General features: G+C 40.7%; 1 protein-coding gene across 3 annotated transcripts in view; it reads left to right on the top strand.

Moving 5' to 3' along the window:
* MKLN1 (muskelin 1) overlaps nucleotides 1-25360 on the top strand; it is a 201298-nt gene that overhangs the window by 45269 nt on the left and 130669 nt on the right. The window contains exons 1-2 of one of the 3 annotated variants that reach the window (XM_054726679.1): nucleotides 513-805; nucleotides 15759-15828. In XM_054726679.1, coding sequence (XP_054582654.1) covers nucleotides 708-805; nucleotides 15759-15828 — 168 coding nt within the window. In that variant the 5' untranslated portion in view covers nucleotides 513-707. Of the gene's footprint in view, nucleotides 1-512; nucleotides 806-15758; nucleotides 15829-25360 lie in introns of those variants that run through there. The other 2 variants (XM_054726678.1, XM_054726677.1) reach the window with 2 other exon arrangements.

Here is a 25360-nt window from a genome sequence, read left to right as displayed (position 1 = left end):
AGATTTTTTTCTGGTCTGGTCTTGGGGGGGGGGGGTAGGGTTTGGGGGTGAAGGGGTGGCTGAATGTCTGACTGAGTAAACCAATCCCACAGATTCGTGTGAGAGGCTCACAACCCATGTTCACACTGGAGGGCAGGGAACCCGGGGCGGACCCGCGAGCGGTTCCTTCTCCCGCCGCCGCCGTGCGCCTCTGGAACCGGGCACAGGACGTTGAAACCCACGACAGCTCCAGAGGGGAAGGGCATTCGCTATTGACTCCAGTTCCCTTCGACGCGGTGTCCTTCAAGGGCTTATACACTGGAGAGGGCAGTGGTTTCCGAAGTCTCCAAGTTCGTCTTCTCCCGTTCCCTCCCTGGCCCATGGTTCCCATCTATTCCTTTCCATCCTGTATTCTTGGCTTTTTCCTTACCTCCGCTTGCTTGTAAGACAGTCCTTGGCGCCACTCCCTCCAAGCCCCACAGGAGAGCCCCTCAGGTGCTCACACTCCCGTCCCAGTTTCGGGTAAGTCATTCAGGAGGGTTCAGCGTCGGAAACCCGGAGGGAATCGCGGACCCGCGCGCGCCTCGGCCCTCGGGGGCAGCGGTACCCGCGACGCGCAGACCCAGGCTGCGGACGGCCGGGCGGGCCGCGGCCCCTTTAAGACCAGGCCACGCCCCCCTCCTCTGGTACGGCCCGCGGTCGGTGGCGGCCGCTCTGGTGCTGACAAGATGGCGGCTGGCGGGGCTGTAGCTGCGGCGCCCGAGTGCCGGCTTCTGCCCTATGCGCTGCACAAGTGGAGCTCCTTCTCCTCCACCTACCTTCCTGAGTAAGTGCCGGGCCTTGGGCTGGTGCTACCCTTCTCTTCGGCGTAAGCTCCGCTGGGCCGGGCGGGCAGCGGAGGGCGCCGAGCCGTGAGGCCCAGGCGGGGCCTGGTGAAGGGACGCGCGGCCTCGGAGTCAGTCCAGCCGCCGAGAGGTTGGCCGCCCCCGACTCGGGAGGGTAGTTCGAGCGGGGAGAGCGAGGTTGCGGGGAAGGGGCGAGGTTCGCGGCGGCCCGGGGACGCTTCCCTTTGGAGCCGGTGATGCTGCACCCGGGATTTGGGACTTGAGGGCTTGGGGGGCGGGCGGCTCGGGGAGGTGGGACAGGAGTCGCAGCTTTTGGGGTCCGGGCGGCGGGCGGGCAAACGCGGGGGGGGGGGGGGGGGGGATGCTTCTAAGCTCGTCCGAGCTGGCGGGAGGCGGGGGACGATAGTCCAGTCGAGTGCTGCCGGGGCAAAGTGTAAAGCTGAGACGAGGGTTTTTGCTGTTGTTGTTGTTGTTGTTGTTGTTGTTGGGGGGGGGGGTGTCATTAAAAGTGATCAACAGCAAAACAGTGGTGAAACTTACGAAGACTTAAAAGTTGTGCAATTCACCCGAGTCCTTGCAAGTGGGGAGATTTGCAGGGCGCATTTCCCCCCCGGCTGGTAGTTCTAAAAAAGATAGGGAGTGGGCAGGAGGGACCTTACCGAAGAGTTCCATTTATATTATGGCCCAGAACATGGATTTATATAGACACAGACCAGTTTCCCCAACCTAGAAACTCAAATGTAGACAGAAAAGACATACTTTAATGAACTTGACTTCCAGCACTGTCTGGGTCTGGATCTGCGATTTAGGTGTTAAAAAGAGTCCCATTACTGCCATTGCATACGTGATACATACTGCATGTGTTTTCCTGTAGAAAATTCATTCTGAAATGCTGAAAGTACTTTAGTGCAGTATTTCCTTATCTTTAAATTTTGAGAGAAGGAGCAGATCTAACTCCAGTTTTAAAATACAGATAGAGAAACTGATTTTAGTAAAGTTTTTAAGACCCGTGCAGACCCTGAAGAAAAGTGACAGTTGTCCCCCTGGACCATCATCTCATTAGACCAGAATGGTTTTATGAACAAAACACGTTACAGATAATACACTTTCATGTTACTGAACAAATGAAGTGACTAGATCTGTGAAGCACATTCCAAGAAGTTTTCCACCTATGTTTCAAAAATTCTTCACATCTTAACAAATTTGATTTGTCGAGTCAAATCCATCAAGAGTCTTGAAACAGAGTGGTGGCTAGAAGAATCTAACTCCTTATTGCCAGGCCATTGTCCTGTTGGCCAGGTCAAGGGTTGGCAGGCAGGCCTTCAGTAGGATCTGTTTCCATGAAGGGGGCCAAGTGACCTGTGGTCTGATCTGGCCTGTGTATCTTATTGATGGCTGCTGTATGGCCGTGACCTGATTGGTGCTGGTTGAAACTTCTAATTTGAGAGTGAGCCAGGTAAACATTCTTAGCCCACAGCTGGAGTTGAAATGTGGCCCTAGGTACTTGACTTCTGATTTTTAGGGCTAACAAGTTCTTGAACCTGAAGATAACATCATTTTTTTATACCCAGGTTAGGATCTCAGACTACTGGGGATTGGGTGGCATTGTTTGAGCCAATGACTGTGAAGATACTTGCCTGGTCTTGAGTTAAGCTACTTCCAGGATTTCACTCCTCAAGTGTCACAAGTCCCATCTGAGTTACCAGTAATAAGGGAAGAGTACATTTCAAGTAGGGAATGATCTAATGGGATGGCAACTTGACTGTGACTTATGTCTCTTTATCCTGGCCCCAGAGCACTAGTTTTGGGGTTAGAAGGCAGCTGTTTGAAATTGGAGAAACCTGTTACAATTTCCTCAAATATATTCACAAACTCATATTTAATGTATATTTAACTTTCAAACACTTTCATTTACAGTGTCTTATTTAATGTCTATAATAGGCTCTTGACTTATGCAATATAGATTTTATTTTAAAGCACTAAACTATTATAATAGAAGAGTGATCTGAACTTTTTCTTTTGAAGGAATAGTAGTTGAGTATTACGGAGTTTGAATTTGAGAGTTTTGTGTCTGCTGGATTGGTGTATGCCATGCCTAAATTGTAAAACTCTTTTTGGTACTGAACTTCTATTAGCAAGTTAATGATGCTACAGCTTTGTATGATAGGAAGTGTAAGAAGGGATAGACTTTCCTTACATTTGCCATAAAATCCTAATAGCAACTGCTCTATCTTTGCTGACCTTGACAGTCATGTTAAGATATTTCCTAAGCAGGTCTAATATTAAGTAAAGCCATTTGTTGAAATTTTCTACAGAGTAGCAAATATTTATTGATTACAAGTCACAGATCTAGGCATTTTGAGGGGTAATAATGTAATGACAACAAAGGGAAACATAACGTGCCTTCAATATGCTAGCCTCTCTCATGAACACTTTAAAGGTTTAATCCTTAAAACAATTGTATGAGGAATCTGCATTTTTGAGGAAATAGTCATGGGGAGGTTAAAACATGCCTAAAACTAAGGTCACACTGTTAGATGGAGGCAAGATTTGAACCCAGGCAGTCTGGCTCCACAGTCCATGGTCTTAACTATAGTACTGTTCTGCTTCTGCACTAACGTGGAGACAGGAAATCAGAGATTTGAAAGAGTTGTTGTATTAAAGGCACTTACATTTTAGTTGTGTAAAGATGTGAAATTATGAAAAAAATAGAAAAGTTCAGATTTCTGTTTTCTTCCTAAGGACTTATAATTTTTCTTCCTAAGGATTTATAATTGCAGAAAGAAACAAACATTTCCCCTTCTGACCCTTTTAGATTTATTTGGACTTAAATTTTTTTTAAGCAAATCTAGTTATAGATAATGTATTTTTACTTTGAAACTAGTGAAGTGGCCCTTTATCTTTTTAGTATGCTTAAGAAAACTTGGTCTGTATTTTACTTTTTTTTTCTGAAATTTACACCTAACTTGGGAATTAAGAGAAATACACTTATTTAAATGATGAATAATTATTAGAATTACATGTACTCTTTTAAAATATAAGAATATTTTAAAAATTGCTAATCCCTATACTCAAATATTTTATTGCTATAGCTAATAGTGATACCACAATTTACTGAGTAGCTACTATATGCAATATGATTTTTATATCTAGTTTTATCTAATCGTACAAACCTGCATGATAGGTATTATATCTGTTTTGCAGATGAGGAAACTGAGGTATGTAAAAGTTAAGTAACTTTTCAAGAGGCTTGGTAAGGTCATACAGGTTTCAAGAGGCTTGGCAAGTTCTGTGACTTAAAAATTGTGGCACATGCCTCTACTCACAACCACCACTTACTGGGTACCTTCTACTCGTAGTCTTCAGGCATGAGGCTTACCACTTGTAGTTTTTTATTTAGTCTTTTACAAAAACTCTATGATAAGTATTATCATTTTGTTTTATAGCTAGGGAAACTGAGAGGTAAGTTAACTTGGTCAGGTCTAAGAGTTGAAAGGGTAGGAGATAGGATTCTGATCTTGGGCCTATGACTTCTATTACCAAAGCTCCTTCACTATTTTACTGGACTATATAATATGTGCCAGGTTGGGAATACAGATAAGAAATGCTATAAGATTAGAACAGAGAGGGAACGATATTTAGGTCTATTTTATCTTTACACTTATGGCTTTAATGTATTAATATGAAAATTGGAAGGACTGTTGAAAGTGTTTTTTATACATTAGGTAATTTCATTGATTTGGAATTATTTGTGCTTACATATTATTTAAAGACAACATAAGTTTAGATGGTAAAATTTGATGAATCGTTAAGTGTGTTTACCTTTTTTCTATAAGTCTATTTCTTAAAATCAAACATTGATCAGAATTGTTTCTTACGTTACCATATGGTTCATAGTAAAAGTGATATATATGATTTGACGACTAGGATAGGAAGTGAACCTATTTCAACTATTTTAAAATTTCACATTTAAAAAAGAATTTGTATTTTTTTCTAATTGCAAAACATTCTAAGAATTTTTTTGTGGAATATTTGTAAAATATTGACGCACAGAAACAACATAAATTACTCTTAATACTACCACCCAAAGATAACTCATCACCCTTTGATATATATTATTCCAGATATTTTGTTGTGTCTGTATGTATATTTCAATTTTGTTTTGGCTTTTGTTTGCTGTTCTATATTCTTTTTTCTCTTTAATGTATAGTAAATATATCCTCATGTTATTAAATAGTCCTCTGTATTGGCATTTTATTTAATTGGTCCCCTATTCAATATACATAGGCTTTGGGCTTCTTTTGTTTTTGTTTGTTGTTGTTCTTTGACAGTTATGAGTAATGAGACAGTGTGCTTTACAGAAACAAATCTTGAAATTATTTATGATGAGTTCCTAGATATTGAATTATTGGATTAAAGCTATCAGTTTATTTTCTTACTGTCTGTGTAGGAAACTTTCTGTTTGATGTACCTTGGCTTTAGTTTGACATTATCCTTAGTAAGTTGGGATTACGAATGTGGTTTTGATCGGACAAGTCCATAGAAATTTATCTTGCAACCCACTGAGTTGGGGACTGTCATACTTTTCCTTTCCCTAAACTGAGATTAGACACTGGCCTTGTTTGGGAACCTTACTGGCCACTGAAAGTTCTGATATTCTCAGTCTGGTAATCTTACAACTTTAGAAAAATAAAGATTCCCATGATAAAGAAAAAGTATCATGAGGTGGATGGAGGTCTAGAGATTGAATCTGCAGAACTGGCTCCTGGAATTAGAACTTTGTGACTTTTAGCAAGTTATTAGTTTCCTTATGCAGTACTTGTTATCTTGACCAAATGCTGGGAGATTTTATATTATGTTAAAATAATTTTTTTGCTCATAGGCAAATGGTTCTATTATTTGCATAAACTTTTAGGGAAATGTAGTGGATTTTTAATAAATGATTTTTGAGCCTGATACAGGGACTTGGTGATGTTTTACATGTAGATAAGATACATTTCAGCTATTTGTGGTGATGTAATTTTGCTGTATTGCAATCATTTTAATTTTAGAGATATAGCTATTAGCACCTAAGAATATGGTGATTTTCTTTATATTTATTCTAGGGTTTCTGATACCCCTTGGATCTGTAGCATGACTCATCAATTCTGGTTTGGTGGTGATGAACTCCTTTAGCTTTTTCTTGTCTGAAGCTCTTCGTCTGACCTTCAAGTTTCTCAGCAGTTTTGAGAAGATTCTTGAGTAACCTTATAAATGTGGTTCTGAACACTGTGTCGTCCAGTAGTTTACTTTCCTCCATCTCTCCTATTCATGACATACTTCGGTGGTTCCACATTTTGGCTGCCTCCCTGTGTTGATGGAGTGCCTTTGTGTGGTCAGTGACCTATAGGGGCCAGTAGCTCAGCTTCCCCAATCACTCTAGGTGGTCGCTCTTGGTACACCCCTTTGTGGGCTGAGTGGAAAGTCTTGGTGTAGTTAAAAGCCTTGATTGCTGTTGGTACACTGGGAGGAATTGACCTCCAGGCCAATTGGCTGTGAGGACCTGCTGTGTCTATAATGGTAGCGCTGCTGCGCTTGAGACACGCTTGTGGTACAGGGCTTGTTTGAGTGGGGCTTTGGTGCTCACTGAGTCCGCCTCCTGAATGTGTCACTTATGGATGTGAGGAGCTGAAATCTGGTGTCTCACGCTGACCACTAGGTGCATTGGCTAGTTCAGCTGCTGTCTGAGGCTACCCTGCAGGAGCTACAGTGAGAACTGCCGTCCTCTCCTCCCTGCTTAGAGTTTGGAGGCCTTGGAGCTGTCTGTACCAGGTTGCAAGTTTACTAGTTTAAACTGCAATAGAGAAGGCCATTCATATGCAAAAGCCGCTGCTAGGAGCTTGGGTGTGTTTGTAGATTGTGCGGGGCGGAGTCTCAGGGCGTCACTAGGTTAGGGCGTGGCCAACAGCAATGGCTGGCAGTGAGCTGCCTCCAACCGCGTCCCCGCAACCGCATCCCCACAGTCTCGCGCCCTGGCGCAGCCAACAATTCTACCTCCACGCAGCTCTGCTAGTAGCCACCCTCACTCTCCGACCCGCTGGCAGACAGCCCAGTCTCTCCCCAGAAACTGGATTTCAGAGAGATTGGGGGCTTGTCTCTCTTCAGATTGAAGAAAGCAACGCCCGCTTCCAGCTGGGCTCCGCTGCCAGTTTGTATCGCGCGCGCACTCCCCTGTACCTCAGTTTTTCAGCGTTTGCACCCTGATTGCTCCCGTCTCTTTCAGTCTAGTTGTAGAGGTTCTGCTCAGCCAGCTTTCCCGTGGTTCTGGGTGATAGATGTTCTGTCTTTTAGTTGTAGTTTTGGAAATTGTTGTGGGCAGCAGCAGCCCAGATGTTTATCTATGCCGCCATCTTGGATCCTCCCTTTCTTAATCTAATTTTCTTGAACATTAAATTACCAGACACCGAATAACTGCACAAATTAATAAGTGTAACACAAATCTATTTTTCTTGTTCTCTGAAAGCGAAATATTTCCTGTTGCGCACACCAAACAAGTCAGTACAAGACTAATGATGTGGTAATCGGCTGCTAAAATACTCTCTGCTAGTATTAGTGGAGAGATATGGTGCGCCTGTAAGGGAAATGAATGCAACATGATTATAGTAATCATTCATTAGCGAACGTTGTAGTTCATTATTAATAATTATGTATAATAGGATATTGTAAAAATTAAGTTACTAAATTTTTATTAAAACGTTTCTTACATACTGTTATATAGGCTGGGCCGCAAAAATATTCATTGTGGGCCACATGTGGCCCATGGGCTGCAAATTTGACATGCTTAAGAGGGTAGGAGGAGAAGTCTCACAAAATGAATGCATTTGGATTAGTTAATATTGGTTTGATTTCTTACCATTAGTACAATTTGAATTATTGCATTAATCTGAGGGTAGGAGTTAGATCTGGTACAAAGGAAAACATGAAAAAATCTAAACAGTGTAGCATAGAGAGAACACTGAACAAGGACAGGAGACTTGGGCTCTAATCCCAGTTCTGCCACCAATTATTTGGTAATTTTGGATCAATCATTAATTTCTCTGGCCTTTTATTTATTTTCATATGAAGTGAGAGGATTAGATTAAGGCCTTTTGGCACAGGATAATAGCAAGATGTTGATATTACAGAATAGTTTTTTAAATAAATGTACCTCCCCCATTACACATGTAGTAACTCAAATTAAGCTAAATTATTTGCCCAACAAAGATATTTTGGGAACGTGATTTAGTAAGAAGGTGATTATGATTATTTTCATGTAATTAATTACATGTAAATGCAGCTTTTGAGGGTGCTTGGAAAGAGTTTGATATCTTAAATCTCTAATTTCTTTGTAGATATATTGTTATTTTGTCTGAGGTTTGGAGATGTGCATATTAAGTAGTAAACCTTTTCCATATCATGTCCAACTTTAATGGTCTTTGCTTTAGATAGAAAAGGGCAATTTTTACTTTTGAAATATATTCTGAAGGGCCAGTTGTTTAATTTTAAATATATTTTATTGATTTTTTACAGAGAGGAAGAGAGAGGGATAGAGAGTGAGAAACATCGATGAGAGAGAAACATCGATCAGCTGCCTCTTGCACACCCCCTACTGGGGATGTGCCCGCAACCAAGGTACATGCCCTTGACCGGAATCGAACCTGGGACCCTTGAGTCCGCAGGCCGACGCTCTATCCACTGAGCCAAACCGGTCTCGGCAGCCAGTTGTTTAATTTTAGAAAAGATTGTGATTCAAGCCTTCTGAGGAGTATTTTTATATGGCTATCTCAGCAAATTTTTCTGTTGTTTGGAGACCCCCAAACCACATTAGCTAGTTTTCTGATTTTGTGCTAGTGAGGGTTTCCAATTTTACCATTCTGTATGGGAATGTTTGTTTATTTTGTTGCCACTCTCTTTTCCCCATTGATTGCTGCATTTTACTTATGTGGAGTGTGTACACATAAGTATGTGATCCCAAAGTGCTTTGAATCCTTAGAGATAATTGCTACAGGCTCAAACATTTTCAAGTGCTTGGTAATAAGGTGACTTGAGTTTTGCTCTGGGTGTTGATAAGCAGATGCCTACTATTTGTTAGGCCATTGACATCCTGAAATTTTCAACAATGACTCTTCAGAGTGTAATGTAGGTATTAATTTTGAAATGGAGAAACTTAGGCCAATAAGAGTGTAACCAAGGTCATTTATTAAGGAAGCATTGAAGCAGAGTTTAGAGTCCACATCTTAATACTGTAAATTCAGTCATATTTTCTACATGACTAGAGTATATTATCAGTGTGAAAAAATTTTAAATTTTATTAATATAAACTTTTTTGTCAATGAAAATGATATCATTGTGTGTCCAGGGTACACTTAAGCATTATGAAATGTACCTGTGCTTAATTTTCTCCATCTTTTTTTGTCTGTTAAAAAGGGAGAGATCATTTTAGGTTAGTTCTTTCACTTACACTTTGGATCTTATTCCGATTTTGTTCATTCAGTTATCTCTTTTTTTTCCTATGTTATCCACCACTCAGTTTCTACTTCTGCCCCCATTCAATGCCCATTGGACCAACTTTCATTAGTCTTTAAAAAACTTTGACTTAATCTCACATGTCCCATTTATCTGCTTCCCTACACAGCTAAACTCCCAAGAGCTTGTGTGTTTGCTGTCATCATTACTTCACTAATTCATTCATTCAAAAACTTTTAAAGAACATTTTCCAAGCATACTCAGCAATAGAGAAAAATGAATACTAATAATTCCATCTTCAACAACTATCAGCAGTTTGCCTGACTTTTTATAAAACAATCTATTTGCACCCACCTCTTTTTCTTTCTTCTGGTATGTTTTAAGATGAATATAAAATAAATATAAGATTATTTCATTCTTCAATATTTCCATATGCATCAAGAAGAGGACATTGTGTTAGTTTTCGATTGCTCTATAACAAATTATCACAAATTTAGCAGCCTCGAACAATACGCATTTATTATTGCACAGTTTATGAGGGTCAAGATTTTGGGCATAGTTTACTATGTAAGTGTATCCTCTGCTTCAGATCTGTTACAGGGCTATAGTCAAGGTGTTGGCAAGGGATGGGGTTTTATCTTGAGTCTTGAGTGGGGAAGAATCTGCATTTAAGCTCATGTGATTGTTGGCAGGATTGTTTCTTGAAAGTTGTTGCCTAGATGCTGCCCTTAGTTCATTTCCAATTTTCCCAACACCATTTATTGAAGAGACTGTCTTGACTCCATGGTATGCTCTTACCTCCTTTGTCAAATATTAATTGAGCATAATGGCTTGGGTATACTTCTGGAGTCTCTGTTCTGTTCCATTGATCTATATGTCTTGTGCCAGTACCAGGCTGTTTTGATTACAGTGGCTTTGTAATATAACTTGATATCTGGTATTGTGATCCCTCCAACTTTGTTCTTCTTTCTCAAGATTGCTGTGGTTATTCAGGGTCTTTTTGGTTCCATATAAGTTTTTGAAGTGTTTGTTCATATTGTGAAATATGCCGTTGGTATTTTAATGGGGATTGCATTGAATCTATAGATTGTTTTGGGTAGTATGTACATTTTAACCATGTTAATTCTACCAATCCATGAACATGGTATATTCTTCCACTTGTTTATATCTTCCTCTGTCTCTTTTTTCAATGTCCTGTAGTTTTCTGAGTGCAAGTATTTTACCTCCTTGGTTAAGTTTATTCCTGAGTATCTTTTTAATTTTTATTTTATTTATTTCAGAGAGGAAAGGAGATGGAGAGATAGAAACATCAATGATGAGAGAGAATCATTTATCTCTGCCTCTTGCCCACCCCCCATTCAGGATCCAGCCTGAAACCTGGGCATGTGCCCAGACTGGGAATTGAACCATGACCTCTTGGTTCATGGGGTGACACTCAACCATTGAGCCACACTGGCTGGACATCACCGTGTGGCTTTAAGCAGACCCTAGACACAAATGGACTGCAGACGGTAACCCAAGGGCATGCAGACCCTATACACAAATGGAATGCAGATGGAAACACAAACTTAAGCTAACTGTGCTTTATTATAGAGTAGAGATTCTGGTCAGTGGCTTTAATCTTAGCCCTTCTGAAGACAAGATTGGACTTTTTCCATAGCAAGACAGAGGGAGATGGAACCTTGGAAGGGAACCCCCTTAATTTTACATAATCAATAAAGCGTTCCACCATACCTCATCCTTTTGTGAGGGCCTCAGGAAATTCTTTTCCCTGTGTTACCCCAAGAGCTCCTTTTCCACCAGTGACAGGTGGGGATGCAGAGGGCACCCTACAAAATCACAAAGAAGGCAAAAAGGTTCTTCTCATCTCAACATTGAGAAGTATTGTAATATATGTTCTTTGTCTTTTCTTCATCAATGTTATTATTACACTAGAGGCCCGATGCACAAGGATTCGTGCAAGAATGGGCCTTCCTTCCTCTGGCTGCCGGCACCGCCTTCGCTCCGGCCCGGAGCCGCCTTTCTGCCTTCCCATGCTGCCCAGAGGCCCGGAGCAGCTGGGGCGGGTTGGGGCGGCCATCTTTGTTGGGTTAATTTGCATACTCCTGATTGGCTGGTGGGCGTCATGAAGGTACAGTCAATTTGCATCTTACTCTTTTTATTAGTGTAGATATAGCACTTGATTAATCATGTATGTACTGTAAACTACTTTTTCCCTTCACTTAGTATGTAATGAACATTTGCAACTATACTAAAGTCAGGCTGTAGAATACATCATGATTACATGGTATTCTGTAACATAGGTATGTCATAATTTGTTTAATGAATTCCTTATTGTTAGACAACTAGGTTGTTTACAGTTTGGCTGTTATAAATTGTGCTGTGATGAATGTGGGTGATTTACATGTCGTAGATTATTGTTTAGGTTAAGTTCCAAGAAGTGGAATAATACTGAGGTTGTATAGTGTGGTGATTAAGAGCATTGACTTTGGAATCAGATTGCCTTGGGTTCCGATCCTTACTTCTTAGGTGTGTATATTTAGGCAAATTAATTTATCTGTCTCAGTTTCTTAATAGCCTATGTATGGAAAATACTTAGAACAGTGTCTGGGATATAATAAAAGCTCACAAATATTAGATGCTAGCATCATAATGGTTGGCATCATTTTTATTTAAAGTATATGCACACTTAAAATGTTTTTGATATGTATTATATTAAAGTTCTCTCCTAAAAAGTTGTATCAATTTGCATTCCTACTAGCAAAATATGAAATACTATTTACTGGCTCTAGCCAACAACTGAGATTATAATTAAAGCATGTTTTGTTTTGTTTTTTAGGGTGTGAGCACAATATTATAGGGATAATCTATCTTTGTTTTAATCTCCAGTTTTGGGTTATTATTGATTCTGAATGTTTAAATTAGATTTTTGTATTTTTTACATTGCTTATATTTTTGTAGTTGGTTGTTTGCCTTTTAATTTTGTTTGAGATCATTTTATGTATTTATTTTTACCTTTGTGAGATGTGTATGTAAAAATAATTTTCTGTATAGTTCTGCCTTTAAAGATTTTTATTCACTCATCTATTTGATATTTATTAAGTGCCTTCTGTATACCAGGTATAGATCTAACTTTTTTAAAGTATACTTTTTATTTGAGAATGATTTTACATTTATAGCAGGTCCTCAAATAACCTTGTTTCCTTATTAGATTGATGAAATGCTGAGGAAACTTTTGTTTTATCAGTTTAACTTATGGTAAAATTGGGTTCATTATATGTTGTTTCACTTGAAGTCACAGAACCTATTGACAGTGTTAAGGGAGGACTTACTATACAGAAGAGTAGCAAAGGCAGTACAGAGTTCCCATATGCCACTCACCTAGTTTGTCCCTTTGCTAACATCTTATATTACTAATAGAGTCCTGGTGCACGAAATTTGTGCACTTGGAGGGGTTTCTCTCAGTCCGACCTGTGCCCTCTTGCAGTCTGGGAGCCCTCGGGGATGTTTGACTGACAGCTTAGGCCCGTTCTCTGCAGAGCCATCAGTCAGACATCCTTAGCGCTGCCACAGAGGTGAGAGAGGCTCCTGCCACCGCCGCTGTGCTCGCCAGCCATGAGCCCGGCTCAGGGCTTCTGGCTGAGCGGCGCTCCACACTGATGATCAGGGGACAGCTCCTGCATAGAGCATCTTCCCCCTGGTGATCAGTGCATGTCATAGCAACTGGTCGTTCCGCCTTTTGGTCAATTTGCATATTAGCCTTTTATTATATAGGAAGGACTAGAGGCCGAGTGCATGGATTTGTGCACTAGTGTGGTCCCTTGGCCTGGACTGCAGATATCAGGCTGAAACCGGCTCTCCGACATCCTCGAGGGGTCCTGGATTGTGAGAGGGCGCAGGCCAGGCCGAGGGGCCCCACAGGTGCATGAATCCATGCACCAGGCCTCTAGTATGCATATAAGATCTTTGGTTAATCTCTTCCTGCCCTTCCTCCCTTCCCTCTGAGATTCATCAGTCTGTTCCATGTTTTCATGCCTGTTGTTTCCACTCCTTTGTTGAGCGTCTGCCCCCTGGTGGTCAGTGCATGTCATAGCTACCGGTTGGGTGGTTGAACGGTTGGCCAGTTGCTTAGGCTTTTATATATATAGATGGTACATTTGTCACAACTAAGGTACCAACATTGATTGATGCATTACTATTACCTAAAATCCACATTTTATTTGCATTTCACTAGTTTCCCACTAATGTTCACTTTCTGATTCAGGATCCCGTTGAAGATATCATTGACCCTTGAACAACATGCTGGTTAAGGGTGCTGACCCCTCGTTGTAAAAAATCTGCATGTAACTTTTGACGCCCTGCCCCAACTTACCAATAACGTAAACAGTCAATTAATACATATTTTATATATTCTTTGTTTTATGTAATGTGTTCTTTCAATAAAGTAATTTAGAGAAAAGAATATGTTAAGAAAATCATAAGAAAGATAAAAATACTGTCACAGTACTGCCCTTATTTATTGAAAAACATCCTCATCTAAGTAGACCCAATCAAGGGTCAACTACTTTTAGTTGTCATGTTTCCTTATTCTTCTCTGGTCTGTGACAGTTTTTCAGTCTTCCTTGATTTTCATTTTATTTAGAGTTTTTAGGACTACTGGTCATGTATTTTGTGGAATGAGGATGTTAATTTGAGGTTGTTTTTCTGATCATTAGACTGGGGAATATCAGTATGGACCCGTGGATATTTATTTTATACTTTGGGTTATAATCTAATACTACATTATTTATTTTGTTATTTATTTCAGCTTTGACCATTTATTCTTCTTTCATGTTGATTTCTCAGTGCCTTTGGCATGCCCCAATTATTTTCTTGTTTTTTGTTTGTTTGTTTTTGGTAATATTACATGATGTTCTGGGCTTTAATCTTCTGAATTCCCTGCCCTGACCCTAGAGTCAGCCACTTCCCCAACAATCACTATTTATTTTATTGGACTATGATATGTAGAAACCAAGATCTGGGTGTGTTCATTGCCACTGAAGTGTCACTGCTTCTAGTCTCTCTTAGGAACAGAAGTAGGATTAGTGTGTGTACACACACATATCTATTATTACTTGTGAACCTATTTATATTAAACTAAACATGAGTTCACACTGATATCTTTGATTCTAATCCAATACCAGTGGTTCTTTCTAACCTCCCACCACTTGCTTTTCTGTCCCCACTCCAATGTGAGAAGCTTAGCTCCCACCAGCTACGATCCGTTTATTTATTTGTTCAACCTGAATATACATATAAAGTGTTTCAGAATTAACCCATGTTCCTGTGAAAGACAAGTTTACCAAATATAGTACAGTTTTTATGTATGGTTCCATTTATCTTTAGTTTACAGTTTCCAGTAAGGCACCGTTTTCCAAAGTTAGTTATATCAATTTCTTTTTTCACCCACAGTTCTTTTGATGATGGGCTAAAAGAATTTCTTGGTCCATAGATTGATTATATAAATACTAGAGGCCCAGTGCATGATTGAATCATGCACGGGTAGGGTCCCCTACACGCTTTCGCTTTCCATCACGGGGGAGCTGGGTGCCTGTCTGCTGGTGCACCAGGCCTTTCAGAAGCCTCCGGCATGGCGAAGGCTTCTGAAAGGCCTGGTGCCTGAGTGGACAGGCACCCAGCTCCCACACTTTCGCTTTCCATCGCGGGGAAGCTGGGTGCCTGTCTGCTGGTGCACCAGGCCTTTCAGAAGCCTCTGCCCCGCTGGAGGCTTCTGAAAGTCCTGGTGCCTGAGCGGACAGGCACCCAGCTCCCCCGCTTTTGATGGTCCGCGGTGGGACGTGAGCTCGCTGCCCCAGAGGCCCCTTCTGTGCCGCAGCACAGCCATGGTGCAGATGCTGAGCTCGAGCTGCCGCTGGCGACGCAAGCTCAGCGTCCCACCGGCCCAATTGGCCACCCCGAGTCCTGCCCCCCCCACGCCTCCTGGCCAATTGCGGGCATAGCGAAGGTACGGTCAATTTGCATATTTGTCTATTATTAGGTAGGATTACATGAAATGTAATATGTAACAATTATATAATATGTAATAATACAATATGATTGTATCTAATATAATATATATGTGGTATTTTATTTATTATTAGGTATTTTACTGCTTTGTTTTTACCTAAAATTCCTAAATACATCTTCAGGTCATTTTGTCACTTGATATGAAGTAGAACTATGTTTTTCTTGGTTTTCTCAATATTTTGAAATGCTATCTTTATCATATTTTAGAATATTATATATACTAGATGTTTTCTGTTTCTGTTTTATTTTCTCCTCTTTTTCAAGTTCCAGACATTATATACCTTGATAATAATTTTAGCATCTGGTAGATTATTCATCTCTTTGCATATTTATGTTCACTTATTCTTTTAATTAACTTCTATAATTTTCTTTTCTTTATTTCAGGAATATTTTAGTGGATAAACCAAATGACCAATCTTCAAGGTGGTCTTCAGAGAGCAATTATCCTCCCCAGGTAAGATTATGTGTAGCTTCAGATACTATTTAGAAATCAAAATTTAAATAGGTAATTGATTGGCATTTATATGGATTTCATTAATAGTTTATTCAGTATTTGAAATTATGAGGTAAATTTTTATTTCCTCTTTTTTTGCTTGTTTAAATTTTGGAAGGATTTTTATTTCATAGGTAAATGCAGTGTGGGATTTGATGAAACATAAACTTTATACTGCTGTAACTGAAACATTTAAAATCTAATTTCTATTTTTCCTGGATTACTAATGATACAAAACCAAGTTTCTTGATCCTTTTGAGAGAAATATTAACTAAAAAGAAGTGGTTAAGCCTAGCCCATGTGGCTCAGTTGTTGAACATTGACCTGTGAACCAGGAGGTCACAGTTCCATTCCCTGTCAGGGCACATGCCCGGGTTGTAGGCTCGATCCCCAGTAGGCAGGAGGCAGCTGATCAATGATTCTCTCTCATCATTGATGTTTTTATCTCTCTCTCCCTTTCCCTTCGTTTCATATATATATGAAATAAATAGAAAGAACTGGTTAAGGTGCTGTTACTGTTCTGAGCAGTAAAACTGATTGGAGTACTGATCTGAGCAGAAGTTGTGACTTCTGCAATGAAACTCAAGTCATTCTCTGTATGTTTAGGGAAATGTTAGTAAGATGAACTTTGACTCACTGACTCAATGACTACCTTTAGGGGAAAATAAACTTAATATAGTTTGTTATTTTTCTGAAGTAGCATATTTAGATGACAGCAGGAACATGAGCTAAATTTTTTCCTTGACAAGTGGTGTGGGTGCCCCACGTTGAACGCCAGTTGCGAGTACCCCACGTTGGGCTGCCAGTTGCAAGTATTCCCCCCACGTCCCTCGTGGTTCAGGGTTCAGGTTCAGGGTTCAGGCTCTGGAGGAGGCCGCACGCAAATGAAAGAGACTAGACAAGAAAATATTAATTTGGAAATATTGGGGGCCAGGCGGGAGCCCAGCTCAAGAGAAAGGACTCCGCTTTGCTCTGGCCTTGCCATCCTTTTTATTCAGGTCTGGGGTACACCCATAGCCCTTAGGCAGGCAATTCCAGGAATAGCTCGATGATAGCCCATCAGCAAGGATTTACATAAGACTAAAAGGTGGAAGTTGCTTCAGCTCCCTTTGTCTCAACTAGACAGTGGGTGCTTGGCTCTGACCCTTGGCAGAGCCTCAAGGTTGACCAGCCTTCCGGGTTCCTTGTCCACCTCTTTCTGCTAGTGAAGGCAATGGGCAGCTTCCAACAAAGTGATGTCTGTAGACATCTGGATTTCAAAGTAAGTATTCTTTCTGTTATATACTTTCAGTATTAACACATTATGTCCTTATCTTTGAGGAAGAATTAATGTTCTCATCGGAAAAACAGATGAATAAATTAAACTTACTTTAATTTTTTATTCTACTGTAATTCTTGGAAACTAGTCTCTGTACTTATTTTTTCTTTTCTTTTACTTTTTTACTATTTGCATATCTTTTGAATCACCTGGTGTTTAAATGTTTCATTACAAAGACACATTTAAACACCATACCTTGGTGTCCAAAGAATAGACACAGCTTTTATCTATAAAAGACCTGTGATTGTCACACCCTAATGTAGAACGACCAAACAACCAGTTACCAGGAGGTGCTGGAGCACCTCTCGGTCCCTCCCCCCGGCTCGTGGCGTTGGGACGGGGCTTGCCGCTCACGCGGCGCTGTGGGACTCATGGGGCTGGCAGGGCTGGTGCGGCTGAGGCGGGGCCCGTGGCTCTTGCAGGGCGGGTCTGGGGTACTGCCAGCGAGGAGGGTCTGGGTCTCGCACGATTTCGTGCACTGGGCCTCTAGTATACAATATAAAAAATAATGAAACACATACCAATTTACTCAGCAACCATTTTTAAAAATGAAAATTGACCACAACCTTTTGAAGCCTCCTGTGAGCCCCATCTATTATCCGTCCTCTAATTCCATTCCAATAACTATTATTTCATATTTTGTTAAGCACTTTCTTACAGTACTGTTATACGTATATGTTTATAAAAATCCAATGATTTAAGCTTTGAAGAGTTTCTTTGAAGTAGAATTGCTGGATCATAGGGTATATGTGTGTACAACTTTTTTTTAAAAATTGATTTAACAGAGAGAGAGAGAGAAAGACCGACATCGATTTGTTCCACTATTATGCATTCATTGTTTGCTTCTTGTCTGTGCCCTGACTGGGATCAAATCTGCAAACTTGCTCTATTGAGACAATGCCCAAACCAACTGAGCTACCTGGCCAGGAACTATGTTCAACTTTTATAAGGCAATGCAAAACTGTTTTACAAAATGGCTGTATAATTTATATTCTCACTGGCAGTGTATAAAAATACCTATGCATTGTATTCTTCCTGTCTTTCTATGGCTGATTTTTAGATTTTGCCAGTCTGGTGGATCTTTTATTATAACTCACTGAGTTAGGTTCCTGTGAGCTTCTGGTCGCATTTTCATCAGCCACTCAATACATAACCTTATTTTATGTGTGTTTCTGTTTAAAGACACTTTATTTTATATATATTATTTATTCATTAGCATTGAACTCATAGCCCAACAGCATTATACTCATGTCTGAACGAAGCTTATTTAACACATTTTCTCTGGAAGGCATATCACAGTCTTCTTGTATTTAGAAATACTACATAGCACTTCAGCACTATACGTGGGGAACAATTTAGACAGGGAAATCACTAACAGAAAGCACAAAAATATAAAAAATGTGGCACTACATAGTCATGAAAAGGACACTTATTTATATTATGAAAGCTAAAACAAGAAGATACAGTGTCCCTTGTTTGACCTCATCTGGGAGAACGTGCATCAGGAGACTCAATTTTTTTGCTGTTCTGTGTGATTCCGGGATGACTATGAAAGTGCTGTTGGTATTGAGTTTGGTGATAAAAATAAATTTTAGTGAGTAGGCGAACTCACAAATATGTAATCCATAAATAATGAAGAGTGACGCTACTGTAACTAACAATTAATTTAGCTTATCTTGAACAGCTTTGAGAATTAGAAAGAGGAAAAGAGGATTCTGAAAAAAATCATCATGATGAAATTTTAGGTCTTGAGGACTTTTTCTAGAATCTACTTTGGATATACTGTTGTAATTACTTCATCAGGTTTCAGCAACTGGAAGCAACTCTGTGCATGGGGTGCACAACTGACCAAGTGTTATGAGGGAGAAGACAAAAAAATCACAGTAACAAATAGAAAAACAAAAATATAACATTTAGGGCATTGTTAGTATAAGGATCCTATCTAATAATAGACAAATATGCAAATTGACCATACCTCCGACACACCCACAAGCCACGCCCACCATCCAATCAGAGCGAGCATGAAAATTAACCCAAACCAAGATGGCTACAGCCACAGAGAGCAAGGTTTCCTAGGTAACAGAGGAAGCCAAGCTTTCTGCCTGCCATTGCTGGCCTAAGCCTCCACTCAAGCTACAAAGTTTCAATTATAGAAGGTAAACAAATTCAAACAAATGGCGGCAGAATGGAGCTTGAGAGAGCAGGCCAGGGTTGCCGCCGGCAACAGGGGAAGCAAAGCTTTCCACACACCCTGGCCGGGCCCACCCGCTTAAGGCAACAAAGTTTCAATTGTAGAAGGTGAATTAACTGCCACAAAAATGGCTGCCATCCCGGAACAGCAGGCTTGGCTCCGCTCCAAGCTACAAAGTTTCAATTGTAGAAGGAAAATAAATTCCAGATACCAGGGCCTCTGCTTGGGTTGCCAGGGGGCGTGGCCGGCCTGCAAACCACCACAGGCCTCTCGCTCAGGCCGCCCCACACCCCAAGGGAACCCCCACCTGATCCGGGATGCTCTTCAGGGCAAACCAGCTGGCCCCCACCCCTGTACCAGGCCTCTATCCTATCTAATAAAAGAGTAATATACAGATTGATCATCACTGCAACACACAATATCGCTGCCCCCATGTGGTCAAAGATCCTGCCCCCATGTGGACACAGGATGGCCACCACAAGATGGCCAGCAGGAGAGGGCAGTTGGGAGGCACCTGGCCTGCAAGGGAGGGCAGTTGAGAGGGACCAAGCCTGCAAGGGAGGGCAGTTGGAGGTGATCAACCCTGCAGGAAAGGGTAGTTAGGGGTGACCAGGCCAGCAGAGGAGGAAAGTTGGGGGCAAACAGGCTGGCAGCAGAGTGGTTAGGGGGTGATCAGGCTGGCAGGCAGAAGCGGTTAGGGGCAATCAGGAAGGCAGGCAGGCAAGCAGTTGGGAGCCAGCAGTCCTGGATTGTGAGAGGGATGTCCGACTGCCCGTTTAGGCCCGATCCCACCGGGATCTAAACGGGCAGTCGGACATCCCTTGAGGGGTCCCATATTGGAGAGGGTACAGGCTGGGCTGAAGTACAACCCCCCTCCGTGCACGAATTTCATGCACCGGGCCTCTAGTAAGTAATATTCGACTAGGATATTTTAGTGGCCTCTAGGATAGTGTTATCTAGTAAACTTTCTGTAGTGATGAAAATATTCTATAATTTATGCTGTATAATATGGTAGGTGCCAGCAACATGTGGCTGTTGAGCAGTTGAAATGAGGCTAGTGCAACTGACAAAAGCAATTTTTAATTTTATTCAATTTTCATTAGCTTAAATAGCCCCAGGTGGCCATTGACTATGAATTAGATTTCACAGATCTAAGGCATTACTATTATTAGGGTGTACTGTTTGATTCTGATAGTACTTTACTCTGTCTGTAAGAAATGTTAATTATGTTTACTATATACACCTGAAGCAGATAAGAAACATAATGGTACAGGTTATCTAGAGAAGGGTGGTAATCAAACTCAACACGTCTTAGTTACTCCTTTCTTTGCCCAGAATGAGGAAGGACTTACATGTATGCATTGGTGCTAGGATGTATAGCATGTTTTGAGAATGGCACCCCAGAGTGAATGAACCCTAAATACCTCTCTCTAAAGCTCATGTTGGGGTATGAGTGGGGTAGGTAGAAATACAAATATTTTTCTTTTCAAATGTCAACTAAATTGTCAGGACTTAAATACTTGTTAAGTTGTTTGGCCATAACTACTTAATAAGTTGAACTATTAATATTTCTTTTGGTTTTGGGTGCTGTATTTAGTCATCTGTTGCTCTGTAACAAATTACCCTAAAACAATGCAGTTAAAAAACAATAAGCATTTATTATTTCACACTGTTACTGAGGGTCAGGAATCTGAAAGTGCCTTAGCTGGGTAGTATTGGCTCAGGAAAACAAAAGAATACCCAATTATAGGGGAATGCTGGGATACATTTACTGGTAGACAAAATGAACTGGCATGCCAGTTTACTTGAAGGGATTTTCACTGTAAAATGATAAAAGCAAGATGTAGGGAAGCACCTACAATAAGATTCTACCTAAATAATGACCCTCCTTCCCTCACTAATATGTGTATAGCTATGTATGTATGTATATTTGCATTTGATGTAAAGAGCCAAGAAAAAAGAAATGAAAGGATGCACATCTGGTTGTTGGCATTGGTTATTTAAGAGAGGAGGAGATGAGGGAGGAAAATGAGAAAAAATTATTCTAAAAAGTTATTTCAATTAATAAACATTTATGATATTCCATCTGTAAAGTATGTGTGTGAGTGTGCATAGAGAGTGAATTTGAATAATTATCAAAATGGTGGTAGTGGTTATATCAGGATGATGGAATTCAGGTGATTTTTAATTTATTTTAAATTTCAGTCATACTTTTATCTCTTTTATTTTCATTTTCAATTATTTGTAATTTTTATCAACAGAAAAAAATTACGGCCATGTTCATTGTAGTAGGAAGCATATATCTTGAGATCTAATGAGGAAACATTGTTATTGATTCTGGATCATCTTTACTAGTAGGGAGTAAATGTAGCATGAATGAAAATCCCATAAATACTTAAAGATAGGATAGTAATTGTATCATTCTCCATTATCAAATACGTTCCATAGGAGAGACTGATACTGCCACAGAAAACATGCATTTCAAGGTGACTGGTGCATACTTTAGAATTGGTTAAAATGTTTGCATGGGCAGTTACAGATGTCTTGATATTTGCTTTAAAAAGATTAGATCACAACTCTTTTATAATTATAAGCTCCTTCCAAGGTAGTTTAAGGAAAATTAGGTAATATACTTTGCTTTCTGGGGTTAGAGGGAGCATTTAAAGTTGTTTAACAAACATCAAACATTCTGCTTTTGTATAATCTAAACAGGTCAAAGAAGCTATAGTGATTATTTAATACACTTAGGGTGTGTGTGTATGGGAGGGTTCTTTCGCTTTTGTAATACACTGATACTGATGTTATTCTTTCTCTGTTTGATGAACCATAAGAAGAATATTAATAAGAATAAGAGTTACTTGCTAAATGAGGGAATAAATAGAAAATATATGCACTTTAACATAATTTCTACCTGTTTTTATGGTATTTTGTCTAAGTTTATGAAAAGATCATTGTATGTATTGTATAATACACTTTAATTAATATAATTTATGTTAATATATTATATGTTAATGAATCATAATGTAAATATCTGTGTTTTCCGATGGTCTTAGGCTCTACAGCAGCGGTTCTCAACCTGTGGGTTGCGACCCACAGGTTGAGAACCGCTAGCAGGGTCACCTAAGACCATCGGAAAACACAGATATTTACATTACGATTCATTAACAGTAGCAAAATTACAGTTATGAAGTAGCAACAAAAATAATTTTATGGTTGGGGGTCACCACAACATGAGGAACTGTATTAAAGGGTCGCGGCTTTAGAAAGGTTGAGAACCACTGCCATAACCGGTTTGGCTCAGTGGATAAAGTGTTGGCCTATGGACTGAAGGGTCTCAAGTTCGATTCTGGTCAAGGGCATGTACCTTGGTTGTGGGCACATCCCCAATCGGGGGTGTGCAGGAGGCAGCTGATTGATGTTTCTCTCTCATTGATTTTTCTAACTCTATCCCTCTCCCTTCCTCTCTGTAAAAAAATCAATAAAAGATATATTTTTTAAAAATGACAACTAAGCTCAGCTGGTCCAATTCCCAATCAGGGCACATGCCCAGATTGCAGGCTTGATCCCCAGTAGGGGGTGTGCAGAAAGCAGCCGGTCAATGATGTTTCTGTCTCTCTATCCTTCTCCCTTCCTGTCTCTCTAAAATCAGTAAAACATATTTTTAAAAAATTACAATTAAAATACAGAACAACCATAATTCAGAACTTTCTGAAGGCTGGCTGAATGGAAGTCCTACAACCAGAGAAGTATGAAAGAAAGCCCTAAGAGACTGCTAGGAGGGACGGAGGCTTGGAACAGGCTGGTCCAGTATCCATGTGTGGCATTTGTTTAATCAGGAGACATACCGTGGCTGCAGAGGCCTGCCATGAGGAGCAAGGGATCCCAGCCCCATCCCAGACCCCCCAGCCCAGGGTTCCAGAACTAGGAAGAGAAGTCCCCATAACTTTGGCCTGTAAAAACCAGCAAGGATTGTGGCCAAGTAACCCAGAGGCTGCTGGAAACTCAGGTAGTTTCTCTTAAAGGGCCAGCACTTGAAATTACAGGGACTTGCTTCCTCTGAGCTCCAGCCCTGGGGCAATGGCTGGGGGCGGGTGGACCCAGGGACATACAGGAAGCAACTGGATTGTCTGGCATCAAAGCAAGAACTCGCAGGTGGCTTTCAAGGGTCGTTGTTCCTATGCTAAGACCTCTCCTGTTGCAGAACTGACTGGCATCTATATCTGAGTTTCTATCACCTTGGCCCACACTGTTCTCTCCTCCCTGGTGATTCTCTGAGACCCCGCCCCATCCAATTTGCAGACCCACCCAAACTGTTTGCAGTGGCTTTTCCATATGAATGGCCTATCTTGGCTCAGGCTTCAGGCTTCAGGCTTTCCTAATATCTCTCGAACAAGCAGCAGCTGGTTTGAGCATGCCCCAGGCCTATCAATAAGAGGCTCAGGACAACTTGGCCTTGCCTGGGTACTTCCAAATCCAACTCAAGTAGAAGCCATCTGTAGATGGCTCTGTAGCTCATGCTGAATGGCCCCAGGAAATGGCTGACTTTGCACCTCCCTGGAGGCCCCAGAGCTAGGTATCCCAGTGGGCAGCTTCAGACCATGCTGTATTACACATTTACACATCCACAAGCAACACACTCAAGGGACAGACTCAGTGAGCACCAAAGCCCCACTGAAGCAAGTCCTGCTCCATAGGAGTGTCTCCTGCACAGCAGCTCTTCCAATGTAGACACAGATGGTCCGTTCCTTCCAGTGATGCCAACAGCTATCAAGGTTTGACTACAACAAGACTGTGTATACAGCCCACAAAGGGGTGCACCTAGAGTGCCCAGCTCAGGTGACTGGGGAGGCTGAGCCCCTGGACCCTACAGGACACCTACTACATAAGGCCACTCTACCAATTGCAGGAGCCATAGCAGCTCTACCTAATACACAAAGAACAGAAGAAGTCTCCAGAAAAGGAACTAAATGAAATGGAAGCGAGCACACTACTAGATATAGAGTTAAAAACAATGGTTATAAGGTTACTCAAGGATCTTAATGAGAGCTTCAAGGGACTTAATGAGACTTTCAAGAATCTTGGTGAGAATTTCAATGAAAAAGGACCAGTCGGAAATTAAGCATACACTAACTGAAGTAAAGAATAATTTACAGGGATTCCGAGAATCAAATCAATAATTTGAAATATGAGGAAAGCAAAAAACACCCAATCAGAAGAGCAAAAAGAAATGGAAGCAAGCCAACTACTGGATACAGAGTTCAAAACCATGATTATAAGGTTACTCAAGGATCTTCACAAGACTTTCACGGATCTTAGTGAGAACTTCAAGAACCTTAGTGAGGACTTCAAGGAACTTAGTGAGAACATCAATAATGTAAAAAAGGACCAGTCAGAAATGAAGGATACACTACCTGAAATTAAGAATAATTTACTGAGAACCAACTATAGAGTAGAGGATGCCAAGAATCAAATCAAGCAATTTGGAAGATGAGGAAGCAAAAACAAAAAACAAAACAAACAAAACCCAAAAAACCTAATCAGAAGAGCAAAAAGAAAAAAGAATCCAAAAATATGAAGAGAGTATAAGGAGCCTCTGGGACAACTTCAGGTGTACCAACACTCCCATCATGGAAGTGCCAGAAGGAGAGGAGAGGGAGCAAGATATTGAAAACCTATTTGAAAAAATAATGACAGAAAACTTCCCCTACCTGGTGAAAGAAATACACTTAACAAGTGCAGAGAGTTCCAAACAAGAGGAAGAGGCACACACCAAGACACATCATAATTAAAATGGCAAAGGTTAAAGACAAAGAATCTTAAAAGCAGCAAGAGAAAAGCAGTTAGTTACCTTCAAAGGAACACCCATACAACTGTCAGCTGATTTCACAACAGAAACTTTGCATGCCAGAAGGGAGTGGCAAGAAATATTCAAAGTGATAAAAAGTAAGGACCTACAACCAAGATTACTCTACCCAGCAAAGCTA

Source organism: Eptesicus fuscus, chromosome 14 (assembly GCF_027574615.1).
Source record: "Eptesicus fuscus isolate TK198812 chromosome 14, DD_ASM_mEF_20220401, whole genome shotgun sequence".
In the NCBI taxonomy this organism is placed as follows: domain Eukaryota; kingdom Metazoa; phylum Chordata; class Mammalia; order Chiroptera; family Vespertilionidae; genus Eptesicus; species Eptesicus fuscus.
Note: the sequence above shows the minus strand (reverse complement) of the source record. Positions and strands in the feature narration are given on the sequence as shown.